At 38.7% G+C, this 11,987-nt stretch overlaps 1 protein-coding gene across 2 annotated transcripts; it reads left to right on the forward strand.

Moving 5' to 3' along the window:
* The first annotated feature begins 172 nt into the window (after positions 1-172).
* snx1a (sorting nexin 1a) lies at positions 173-9,468 on the forward strand. 2 transcript variants are annotated; one of them, XM_067500905.1, is made up of 15 exons: positions 173-306; positions 1,742-2,672; positions 3,081-3,214; positions 3,490-3,559; positions 3,748-3,791; positions 4,052-4,193; positions 4,291-4,369; positions 4,492-4,567; positions 4,767-4,880; positions 5,671-5,764; positions 5,891-6,096; positions 6,644-6,787; positions 6,879-6,959; positions 7,072-7,143; positions 7,889-9,468. In XM_067500905.1, the coding sequence occupies exons 1-15, from the start codon at positions 193-195 to the stop codon at positions 7,937-7,939; spliced, it is 2,352 nt and encodes a 783-aa protein (XP_067357006.1). In that variant the 5' UTR covers positions 173-192; the 3' UTR covers positions 7,940-9,468. The 2 variants fall into 2 exon arrangements, with proteins under 2 accessions (XP_067357006.1, XP_067357005.1); XM_067500904.1 differs by having other exon boundaries at positions 180-315.
* Positions 9,469-11,987: the final 2,519 nt, after the last annotated feature.

Here is an 11,987-nt window from a genome sequence, read left to right on the forward strand (position 1 = left end):
ACTGATCTTGACGTAATCCAACGTTACTAGGACAGCGGTGTGTCGGCCGTGCTTTAGCCTCGCATGAGCAGGCTTAGCAGCTAGCTAATTAAAAAGCCGAGCCGTCACTGTGTGTCTTTGTGTGTGCGTGCGTGCGCGCGCGTATGCGAGCAGCTGACGTTACCTCCCCTTGTGTTCGAGACAGGATTGAAGATGGCGACCAGCTCGGAACGCAGTCCACCTCCGTTCCCGGACTCCGAGGACCAAGATGTGATGGAAGAAGTAGAGGCCACAGACAGTGATGAAGACAATGGGGACAACCTCTTCGTAAGACCGGCATGTCTCTGTGGAGTTGCTGGGAAAATTCCCGCTAGCTAACTAGCCTCTGATTTGGCTAACTGTCATTAACTGACATTAACTGACAGTAACTGCCAATGGAGCTAACCTCGGTGGCGAAGGCTAATTTGACCAAGTTTACTTTAGTTTGTGAGGGTGTTGAGTCACATTTAGCTAGTTTAACCGTATAGAAAACACCAAGAAAATCGAGTTGACTTAAGCAAGTATCATTTCAGGTCATTAATGCTGCACTCACAGTATTAAGTTAACTGCAACTTAAAATATCAACACAGCATCGACATCTTAATGCGGAAAACATGATGCGGTCGAAGCGATCATTGACACTTTTGTAAATGCTTCTCTTCTGCGTGAGTTTGTGCCTGTAAAGTTAAAATGCTACTGTCTAGATGTAGCTAATCTATTTGGGCGTTTGGAAACATGTCAGTGAAATCTGTGTACTTGGAGCCTGAAACGAAGTGTCGATTAACTGTTGTCGTCGATCGATCAATCAATTTCTTTACCTTTTAGCTGTGCCACAAACTTCTTGTTTGGCGCTTTTCAAAAGTCTCTGATTAATTGGGAAAACAGCGGGCAGATTACTTTAGAAGAATTGTTGAAGTCATTTTTTTTTCAATGTACTTTAAATCTTTCTTTCCATCTCTTGACTATAACTTATGTGGATATTGCCCAATCAGATACTATTCACATTTGTAAAATCTCCCCTCCCTTTCTCCCACAGTCTTTGGGTGTGCAAGCTTTTAAGTCATGTGTTAGGTAAAGTAAGAAGCAGTGTCATTGTAGCAGCCTGCAGCAAGTAATGTTTGTGTGCCTTTACAGTGAAAGCCAGCAGTATATGGGAAGTGATTCTGTTATTTTACGTTCATCAGTGGGGTGAAATCCAGACTCCTTTTGAACTAGGATTGAAATTTTAGCCCAGGCAGCCTCTTGTCATGTGAGTCAGCTGCTGGCACAAGGTAGGAACCCGGATGTTTTCCCACTGTCAAAGTTCAGAGGAGAGATTGGATTTTTCCCCCCCCCCCCTCTCTCTTTTCTTGTGTATGAGAGATGGCGCTACCTCGAAAACACTACTCAGCAGTTTTGGATGTTACATTTAACAAATACTGTTGCTGAAGTCAATGTTTGGAAATGGACCAGTTAGTAGTTATTAGTGAATTCAAGAGTGGCTTTCCACATATTAACTATTTAATAGTGTTACTAAATGTGATAATTAGCAAGTAGACCCATATCACCCCAACACCTATGATAAGGTGTTCGGGTGAGTTAGATATAATACTTCTCAGTACTGTATAATAAAATAGCACCACACACCTCAAACCGCTTCGAGGATTATCTATTTGTTAATCACAGGCCTATACAAATACTCTTAATGCTTTAAATCTTTCCTCCTTTCTCTCCTGATCTCCAGAGCAGCCCTCCAGTTACCAATATGGACACCAAACTGACACCTGCCAGTCTACCTAGAGATGTTTTAATGGAGCCTCCCACTGACATCAAAAATGATCCTTTAATCCAGCCCATCAGCTGCCAAACTGAAAACAAAGCCGTTAGTGAGACTGTCAGTGAACCTTTGGATGATTTTGTTGACCTAACAAACAACGTAACTGAAGCTGCTTCTGACAAAGTTGCAGCTGCAGCAAAGGACACTACTGAAATCCCTTCAGATCCGCCCTCAGATGATTTTTTTGACATATTGGGAAGTGAAACTCGGGGACTACAAGAAGAAGTAGTGTTAACTGATGTCAGAGTTACAGATGTGAAAGATAAAATTGAAGTGACCAGCAGTGTTACAGGTCCACCTGCTGTTGGGAAACAGGCAGTAAAAGAAGCTTCCACTGCTCCAATCATTAACCTCAGTGATGATCCATCAGCCAGCAAAGAACAGCTGCCACCTGGCTTTGACAAATTTGCCAATCCTTTGGTTGACTTCCTTAGTGAGCCACCACCCACTAGCGTTGCCAAAAAGCCCAGCAAGGCAGCCGAGCTGTTTGAGGATGAGGGGAGCGATTTGTTCGCAGACCCACAGCAGATTAAATCAGCCAAGCAACCACAGAAGAGCCTCTTTGGTGAACCTGACGAAGACCTTTTTGGTGAGCCACTGGGTGCCACCACAAAAAAACCCAACAGTAAAGAGCTGAAGGACAAATCTGTTACCTCTAAAGCTGCTGCCGGTGATGGTGTGAAAATATCTGGACCTCTACAGGTCAGTAATCCTGCAGAACCTGCTGATATCTTCACTGAAGAAGCCACCTCCACAGCGCCGAACATCAGAAAAAGCAGCACTGTCAACTCCAAGACCAATGGAGTCCACTCTGAAGAGGAGACGGATATTTTTGCTGGTGGGTCTACTATTTTTATTTTTTATTTATTACTGACAAAGGGAGTGTTCACATGAAGCATGTTGAGACCACCTAATAGATCTAATAGATTTGCCATATAAGTGAAAATAAACAACTGTGTCAAGGTGAAAATTTATAATGTTCTGTCATCTAAGAAATGGTTTCTTCTTAGAAAGTTATACAGTAGACAGGTTGTGAATTCCTGCACATTGTAAACTCAGAATTTATTAAACTAAATAACTAACTCCACTAACTAAATTGTATGTCAATTTTCTGTATTTGTCAGTATTTTGTTTTTTTGTCAAATATTGAAGTCAGTACAAATGTTTCTATTTAGAATAACAAAACTGTGTGTTTTACAGGCATGTGAGAACCTGCTTTCATTTTGCTGTGTTTTCTCTCATTCAGAAGCCACAGTGGAACTTTCTCTTGACAGTCCACAGGAAAAGAGAAAAGAGGTGACGGCTAAACCGTCTGTGCCTGACTCCTCCACCGTAGCTTCTGCTAGCCTGGTCAAGCCGCAGTCTGCTGCACCAGACGAGGTACATGCTGTACATTGTAACATTCTAAGTGTATTCGCTATTTCAATGCAACAAAAATGATGACTGGAAACCTGTTTGATTGTGTGATTTTAATTTTAGTTTGTTTTGTTTGAAAGTTCCCAGGAATGTTAGAATTTTCAGAAATTGTCCAATGTCATACAAGAAAGAGGTTACATGTACCTGCTTACAGGCTGGTACTAGTTGGACAAAAAAAGAAACAGGTCTGCTGATGTTGTGATTCGAAATTTTCAGTTCCTGTTTTCTAATTTTTTCAGGTGGAGGAAGAAGAAGAGCAGGATGACAAGTTTGACATCTGTGTCACGGTCAAAGACCCTGAAAAAATAGGTGAACTTTTATCATTTGTATTCAGTTTTGAACAAAAATATTAACAGTTTTAACATAAAGTTACTATGAACATCAAAAAAAGCAAAAGTTATTTTGAAGTCTTTGATTTTAAAATTCAGGAAGACCAAGAAGGGAAGATGTTTATAAATAAACTATAAATTCACTATTTAAAATCTTTTTTTTTCCAGGGGATGGGATGAATGCTTACATGGCCTACAAAGTTTCTACAGAGGTATAAACTCTCTCCATTTCACTTGATGTGGAGTCTTTATTCAGAGGAAGTCAGTCCAGTTAGTCATTAGATGTGTGGTAACACAGTGCAAAGATAGGAAATTGTAGTCAGCGTATTGTAACACTTGTGAACCGTTATTGAATACCAAACCTATACAGAATGTCAGAAGTTTATAGTATCAGATCCCTAAACCTAAGGCTTTTATGAACAATAAATCCCAAAATATGAACATTTAAAATAAAGAAAATGATCTCTTTTAGACCGCGCTGCCCATGTTCCGCAACAAGACATTTACAGTGAAGCGGCGCTTCAGTGATTTCCTCGGCCTCTACGAAAAGCTTTCAGAAAAACATGGACCAAATGGATTCATTGTGCCTCCGCCTCCAGAGAAAAGCATTCTGGGTAGACTGAGCCACTATATGAGCCACCATTCTTTTTTGTGCTTGTAGCTAAAAATCTGATCTCCAGCAGTTGTAAAAATAGATGTTGTCTTGCACAGGTATGACAAAAGTGAAAGTGGGAAAGGAAGATTCCTCATCTGCAGACTTTGTTGAGAGAAGAAGAGGTGCTTTAGAGAGGTAAAAACTAATGTTGCCCCTAATCTTCTTTAAGAAATCATTGCAACATTCTAACAAAGTGTTAGAATGTTGCTGGAACATTTTTATTTTTATTTTTTTTTACCATTTTTCTCATTTGACAGATATCTCCAGAGGGTGGTCAATCACCCATCACTTCTCCAAGATCCAGATGTCAGAGAGTTCCTCGAAAGAGATGAGGTAGGTCGATTGGGATTGAGGCCTTTCTGGAAGACGGGCATTTACTCCGGTTTTTGCCAGGATTCATTCGTTTTAAAATGTCTATTGCACTACTTGGAAAATACTTTATCTGAGTCTTAAAATAATTTCCTAAATGAATTATCTATTTGGTCAAAGGGTGTATTTTCTTTTAGCATTTACTTAGACTTTTTTTCTTCAGTTGCCCAGAGCAGTGAGCACCCAGGCCCTGAGCGGTGCAGGCTTCCTGAAAATGATCAACAGAGCAACAGATGCTGTCAGTAAAATGACCATCAAGATGAATGAGTCAGACGTGGTGAGTTCGGCTGCAAACACAGACCACTGTTTTCCTGAGAATCCCTCATGTGCATAATGAAGAAATGTACATGTTTCTGGGGGGAAAAAAAACACAATAATCTTTCATACTTCAGCTAAAAGGCTGAATCAGGCTGAAGCACTAAATGGCACTTGCTTTACATCAGCTTGTAAGTGTACTTCCATTTGTGTTCTCTTGTTATGTATGTATGTCTTGACCTTTATAGTCTGTAACTGTAATGTTGAAGGGGAGATAACCAGTCCTGCCAACCTAGTTGTCAAATGTTATTACATAAAATAGAAACTGAACTGTGACTGTTGCCTGTTTGATTTGAGCTCATACTGTACTCGCTGAATGTCACTGTGCCATGACTACAAGTAAATGGTTCTTCAAGCTGAACAAATGTAATGCATTAAAATGAATTAGATTTTCCTTCACATGTTTTTTTCAGCAGAATCTGCCGTATAACCACTTCAGTAAAGTATAATAGAGCCTTCATATAATATTCATAATTATTAAATCATGTTTAGTTTGCATACAATGCTAGGTCAGAGTAATTTTCACTTTAAGAAATTATTATAGAAAAATCATTTATACAAATCTCTGCCTCATTTTCTGAAATTTGTTATGTAATGTCAAAGATCCCAGCTGTCACTCACAAATGTGATTGTGTTGTAGAATACAGGTAGTGTAACCATTTTAGAAGGCGTTATGCAGAATAATTTCATTAAACTTGTTGGGCCCATGACTTGTGCTGACAATGTTGTTTTTTGTTTTGTTTTTTTTGCAGTGGTTTGAGGAGAAGCTACAGGAGATGGAGTCTGCAGATCAACAGTTCAGGAAGCTCCACGCACTGGTCGAAACCCTAGTTGTTCACAGGAAAGGTTATTAGTCCTTTTGTTTCCCTCAAACCCATGCTCGTAATCTCATAGATTTATCCACAGATTTGTAACTGGTGGGAAAATGGTTCTGCTTCTATTAACATTTGGCCTTCTTGTCTTCTCTCCTAGAGCTTTCATTAAACACAGCAAGCTTTGCCAAAAGTGCAGCCATGCTGGGCAGCGCTGAGGACAACACTGCTCTGTCCCGAGCTCTTTCTCAGCTGGCTGAGGTAGAGGACAAGATGGAGCAGTTACACCATGTCCAGGCTGAAAACGACACCTTCTGCTTTGCTGAACTCATTGCAGATTACATCCGCCTGCTTGGAGCAGTGAAGGTACAGGAAAAATCGAGATTAAACTAATTCCTGGACTTCGAAGCTAATTTTGTCATTAATCAAACCCAAACACGCAACTTGTTAAAGTAGCTTCGGCTCCTTCCCTTTTCACAGCTTAGGAGGTCATTTGAAGCAGAACTACATGAAGTGTAAATAACAGATTGGAGTTGTGTATTTTCTCATTTCTATTTAATTACTTTGCTTTTTGCTACATTCATTACAATCTCAAAAACTCTAAACCTTTTCATTTGTCACTGTGGCTCATTGTCTTTATATTGAGTCCAGCTTGTGTAGAATCCTCATGATTAACGTTCTCTTCGTATTGGACAATACAAATATGACAGAGTACTTTGGTGTTGGCCATGCATCTATGCATACTTTCACTCATCACATTCAAAATGTATTGCAAAATAAAAAACATTGTTATATATATACTGTATGTCAAATTTGATATTCATTTCTGAAATTGGATTATTGATTTTTTTTTTTTCATGAATGTAGTAATTAGTGTTAACATTAGAGGGTTGGGTGTGTTTGTGATCTGCAGGGGTCATTTGATCACCGGATGAAGGCGTGGCAGCGTTGGCAGGATGCTCAGGCCATGCTGCAGAAAAAGAGAGAGACTGAAGCCAAACTGCTGTGGGCCAACAAGCCAGATAAACTCCAACTGGCCAAAGAGGAAATTGTGGAGGTACAACCCAGGCCAAAATCCAATATGGTTATATTGGCATATTGTGTTTTTTTAACATTCTGACACGGAGCGTCTTTTTCTTCTCAAACAGTGGGAGGCCAAAGTGACTCAGTATGAGAGAGAATTTGAAAGGGTTTCAGCCACTGTGCGCAAGGAAGTCGTTCGCTTTGAGGTGCAGATGTTTTTCCATTTGTATTCCCTGGTTTGTCAGTGGAGAGCTGAAAATGTTCTTGTGAATATTTTATGTTGGGAAGTCATTTTTTTTTTTAAATTTTCTCATACAGAAAGAAAAGGCCAAGAATTTCAAAAGTCAGATAATCAAGTATCTGGAGTGTTTGCTGCAGTCTCAGCAACAGGTGAGTGTGTCTCTGTAGTCAAACATGAATAATTACTATTTACATATTCAAATATTCTGTTTGTCAAACCAGTCGCGTACATGTCACAAAGTCATAATAAATCTTATAGTTGAATAGACTAAGGAATGTAGCTTTGCAGCGTGTCCTGATTGGCTTCACATGCTTTATATTTTATATTTAACTGATCAATGATCCTGAATTCCAAATGGTCAAAATGTGAATCCTATTTATTAGGAGGAGAACTCCAACATTGCTTCATGAATATTAATATCATTTAAGACATATGGGGAGAAAAGAAGAACAGACTAGAACTGGTTTACAATCTCTTAATACAGTTGTTTGCATACAATTATTCATTGTTGAGACAAATTGTGCCTTTTTATTTTTCATGGGTTTATGGAGAAATGCTTGAAATACGCCGGTGGAACCATTGGCATTTGAGACCAAATAAAAGGAAATCAAAGCCCCTAAATCATTGAATTTGCAATAGGAAGTGGGGAAACAACGCATGTTTATAATGTTAGGATGCCAGATTACTTAGTTAACTGACATTCGATATGAAAACTAAATGGCTGATACATTTTTAAAGGCTTCCTCAAAGACTCATATCGGGTTTGATATATGTATAAGTGTATAGAAATTTGCTCTGCATGGTTTGTTGTGAATCATGAATATTAACCACTTCATGCCTGTTGGTTATGAATGAACCTGAGACTGTCTCTCTTTTTGTTTGTTTGTTTTCCAGCTGATAAAGTACTGGGAAGCTTTCTTACCAGAAGCTAAAGCAATCGCCTAATCCTCGAGCACCAGCCTATCAGATGACAAAACAGGCTGCCTTTTTCTTATACACTTTACCTCTTTTGCCTTTAAACCAAGGAAAACGTGTGCATTGTAAAGGGAGATACAATCAACCTGTTTTTTAATCACCTTTAACATATAGCTCTATATTCTATTGTATTAATTATTGTATATTTTCATTTAACCTTCCACAAATATTTTCTTATTAGATGAAAAGAATTTGCATATACAAAGATATAGACCTGAAAAGAGAGAAAGTGTAGATGAACGATTCCATTATTTTCCGCAAGAGAAGACAGATGAACGGCGTCTGTCTGTTGTCCTCCATGTGTTTAGGAGCTTCACAGTCGCAGTAGTACATTGTTTACATCGCTGCTGCTCTCTCATCTTATATTTCTGGGGACCCAGATAAAGAAAGTGACCAAGAGTCTCACTGTGTTTCTTCTTTTTATAAACGATTCAAAGGGATAAAATAACACTTAAACAATATGAGCACTTCCACCAGGTGGATAAAGTACTTAATGTTTTTAATTAAAGGAGTATTGATCCTGAGGAGATGAGTGTAGGTAAAGAGAGTAGTTACGGTCAGGGGTTGAATCATTCTGTAGGTGAAGCTTGTGAATTTAAAGTTTTGATTTTAATCATTGTACAAACTTTACTCTTCTTACTACACATGTCTGTGCCTTCTAAGTGAGAAAAGAAAAGGTTTTGTTTCCAGACACTATTCTAAAGCCGGTTTGGGAGGCAGTTGTCGACAGAGCAGAGTTTCCACAACAGCCATAATGATATGGTTAATGTTGATGAGATTAACGAACCATACTGGTGTTTTCATGTTGAAGCCCATGCAGTACTTTGTTTTTCTACTTTGCATAAGCTTTTGGATTCACAGGTGTATGTGAATCAACATGCAGAGGTTTGAAATAAGCAATTCTCACACGCCTGACAGCGTTTTTGGCAAAGTTGAATCATCATTGTTGTGTGGTAATACTGTGAAGTAGGCGTCCGTTGATACTCTTTAGGCCATTACTTAGTAACGTTGAGTAACTTTGAGAAAAATAACAGTGCTGACATGTTTTCATTAAATGGTTTATCCTCCTCAAGCAAGTTCAAGTCTCAGCAAGTTGTGTTTTCAGTGTATTGTAGTGAAGTAAATTGAAGCAGTGGGTACCTGGATGGCAGCAGTCTGCTTTGAAATTTGGTTGGTAATAATGTAAATATATACTAAGGTTATAGTTGCAATATTTTCATTAATCCTGTAGTGTCACAAAAATGCACTGTAATCCAAAGCCCAAGAAGACATCAGTATCAGTCCAACACACAAAGATATTGAAAGTGGAGTTTTCACTAGTTGTAGTTGGAGTGTTTTTAATTGTGAGTCCCCATGATTGTTCATATCTGACACAGGTCATGCACGATATACAGTCCTGCCAATGGTTTCATACCTTTTCTACAGTTTAACAGTTTAGGGCCAAAATGTGTAGCAATATGCCAACAAAAAAAAAAAAAAAAAGCAGAAAAAGACAAAAATCTACAAAGCAGCAAAAAAAGAAACGATTTAAGAATTGAATTTATTACCAAAAATAAGCATTGCTGATGTTTTTTCAACCAGGGAATGTTTTCAGTGTTTCAAGTCCACTGGCCGCAATGCAGACACCTTTTCTGTCAGTCGTCAAATTGTTTCAGCACTAAACAAAACTTTTTTTTTGGTTTTGTTTTTTGAAGTTGCCTGCATGTAAAAACACCAGAATGTCCTTTAAAAGGCCGACTTAATGCATCAGACCTGGACTGATTATGTCGACTTTTACACATGAGAGTAATGTCAAAAACTAAATGTACTGATCTGATAATGAACCTAATCCTTCCTTGATGCCTCAGTCTGAAGTTTGCCAACTGAGCTTTACCAACAAACTGTGTCACAGCTTTACGTAGCAGGGCAGCCGTCTTTTGATTACAGCTTTAATTTCACATTTGCGCTACACTGTGTCATATGTTGTTATTAGGGCATCACTGAACTTGCAGACATTTCTTTGCATTTTATTTTTTTACAGCATTGTTTACAGCTGCTGTTAGATGGAACTGTTTGTCAGGGTGGCCTCACACTCTTTGTCATCACTTGTCACTGTGCAGAGCAATGTCAGCAACATTTGACTTGTGTCATAGAAATTTCTTTTGAAACAAATCAATAAAGTTGCACTGTTTACACTTGGAGATTAAATTAAGAACATCAGTGTCTTATTACCATTGACCAAAATGTCAAACACCACATTTTACAAGGTTATGATTTCTCAGTTTTTAGATGGAAACTTGCATAAAGGTGATAGAGCAAGTGTTTATTATTGAGGTCATAGTGGGTGGGGTCACATTGGATTGAACGTATTAAGTGGTTCTAATCTAAAAGGGGCCAACAGCCATTATGACCTCAATAATAAACAAAACATTGCCACCTTGGCAATTTACCTTTTAATTTCATGTATTCAGCTCTCATGCATCTATAGATTGACCATGAGAAAGCACCAAGATAATTTTAGAATCCCACTCACACAGTACATAGTTCTATCTTGGTTATTTTATATTGTGTCTGTGTTTACGTAGAAAAATGCGTATCAGCTTAAATGTCTTCTGTCATGCTATCACTGAAAGGTGTTCAATCAATCACTCATCTTTGGGTGGAGGAAGGAGATATGCTGTAGCTAGATGGGAATTTGGGGTATATATTACAAGCATGTGTATTTTTATTTTTAGGATGCACAGAAACTTGGACTTCTTGCTAGTAGCTCCAAAGCACAATATTCCACATTGTACGAAAGACTATGAAGTGACCTTTTAACGGCACTCTGGACTCCTCACAGACATCACGTTAGCAGTTTACCGTTTATTAAAAACGATTTACAGTATGATTAAAAAGTCCCAAACACCTGTTCTTGTGTGCAGCGAGACGCTAGGTTTGCATACTTTAGCTTCCCTAAACTGATAAAGGGAAGCAGCAGCCGACCAGTTAACTGCCACAGGTGTGTTTTCACACTCCTGACAAACCAAAACGACCTGCTGTAACAGAAGCCAAACAGTGACATGTGGCTGGTGTCCTCTAATATGAAGCAGTGGAAAAACTAGGATCGTCACATAATCATCACGAGTTTGCTTCTTGGCTCAGCTCATTTTGGCAGCTGGACAAAGTTTAAGTGATAAAAACTATGCAGCTTTACAGCCGTTATAAGCAGTTAATGGTTTAACATGTCAAACAGATAGTGTAGGTATCATTTAAAAAAAAAACTCAGCCAGCAAAACATCATGCTCTTTAAAAAGAGCCAATCCATATTCTAGATAATGTAACATGTTGAGCTGGATGGATGATTTCAGAAAAAGTGCTCTTATCTATCAAATTATTCTTTACTGAGTCAACATGGCCTTGTGCACAAATATTAAATCATAAAGAGCTGATGCTTTCATCTTGAATCCTAACAAAGTTTTGTACCCCAACACACGTCATTTGTGATGGATCAGAAACTAAAGACAAGTTACTCAGTTCAAACTGCACACAAATGAAGCAGCACAGATTATCAGTCACATGGATGGAAGGACAAACTCATGCAAACACCTTTTGTAATATTCACTGAGAGGTGAACGTGATGTGAGGAAATGAACTGATCCAATCTGTCTATACGCACATAGAGTAACATACAGTACAGCACCAAGGGTCATCATCCAAAATCAGGTAAAATAAGAGGACCAGCTGAAAAAGACCAAATTTTGGGAAGTTTGCTTTTTCAAATGTCCATCAGATTTGAGACACGTTGTAATGCCCCCTTGAGGCACATTCACAGTATGTTTTGTGATATTAAGCTGCAGTATATCCATCAACCAGCCACAGCATTACCACCACCTGGTAGTTTTAATGTTGAGCTGCACAGGGGTCACTTTGAGTGGTCTGCAGCTGGTTTGCCTCTTGGACACCATTTTGACTGTGTTGACCCATTTCCTCCTAATTAAAAACAAAAGTTGTAGTTTCATAATTACTGATGCTCCACTAGCAAACTAATTATGTTTTA

Source organism: Channa argus, chromosome 4 (assembly GCF_033026475.1).
Source record: "Channa argus isolate prfri chromosome 4, Channa argus male v1.0, whole genome shotgun sequence".
Lineage (NCBI taxonomy): Eukaryota > Metazoa > Chordata > Actinopteri > Anabantiformes > Channidae > Channa > Channa argus.

Excerpts from the sequence above, each read along its gene's own strand:
- snx1a (XM_067500904.1), top strand. The coding sequence starts at position 193 with ATGGCGACCAGCTCGGAACGCAGTCCACCTCCGTTCCCGGACTCCGAG. Across the intron at positions 2,673-3,080 it reads GGAGACGGATATTTTTGCTG|AAGCCACAGTGGAACTTTCT; the intron begins GTGGGTCTACTA and ends TCTCTCATTCAG. Across the intron at positions 6,097-6,643 it reads GCCTGCTTGGAGCAGTGAAG|GGGTCATTTGATCACCGGAT; the intron begins GTACAGGAAAAA and ends TGTGATCTGCAG.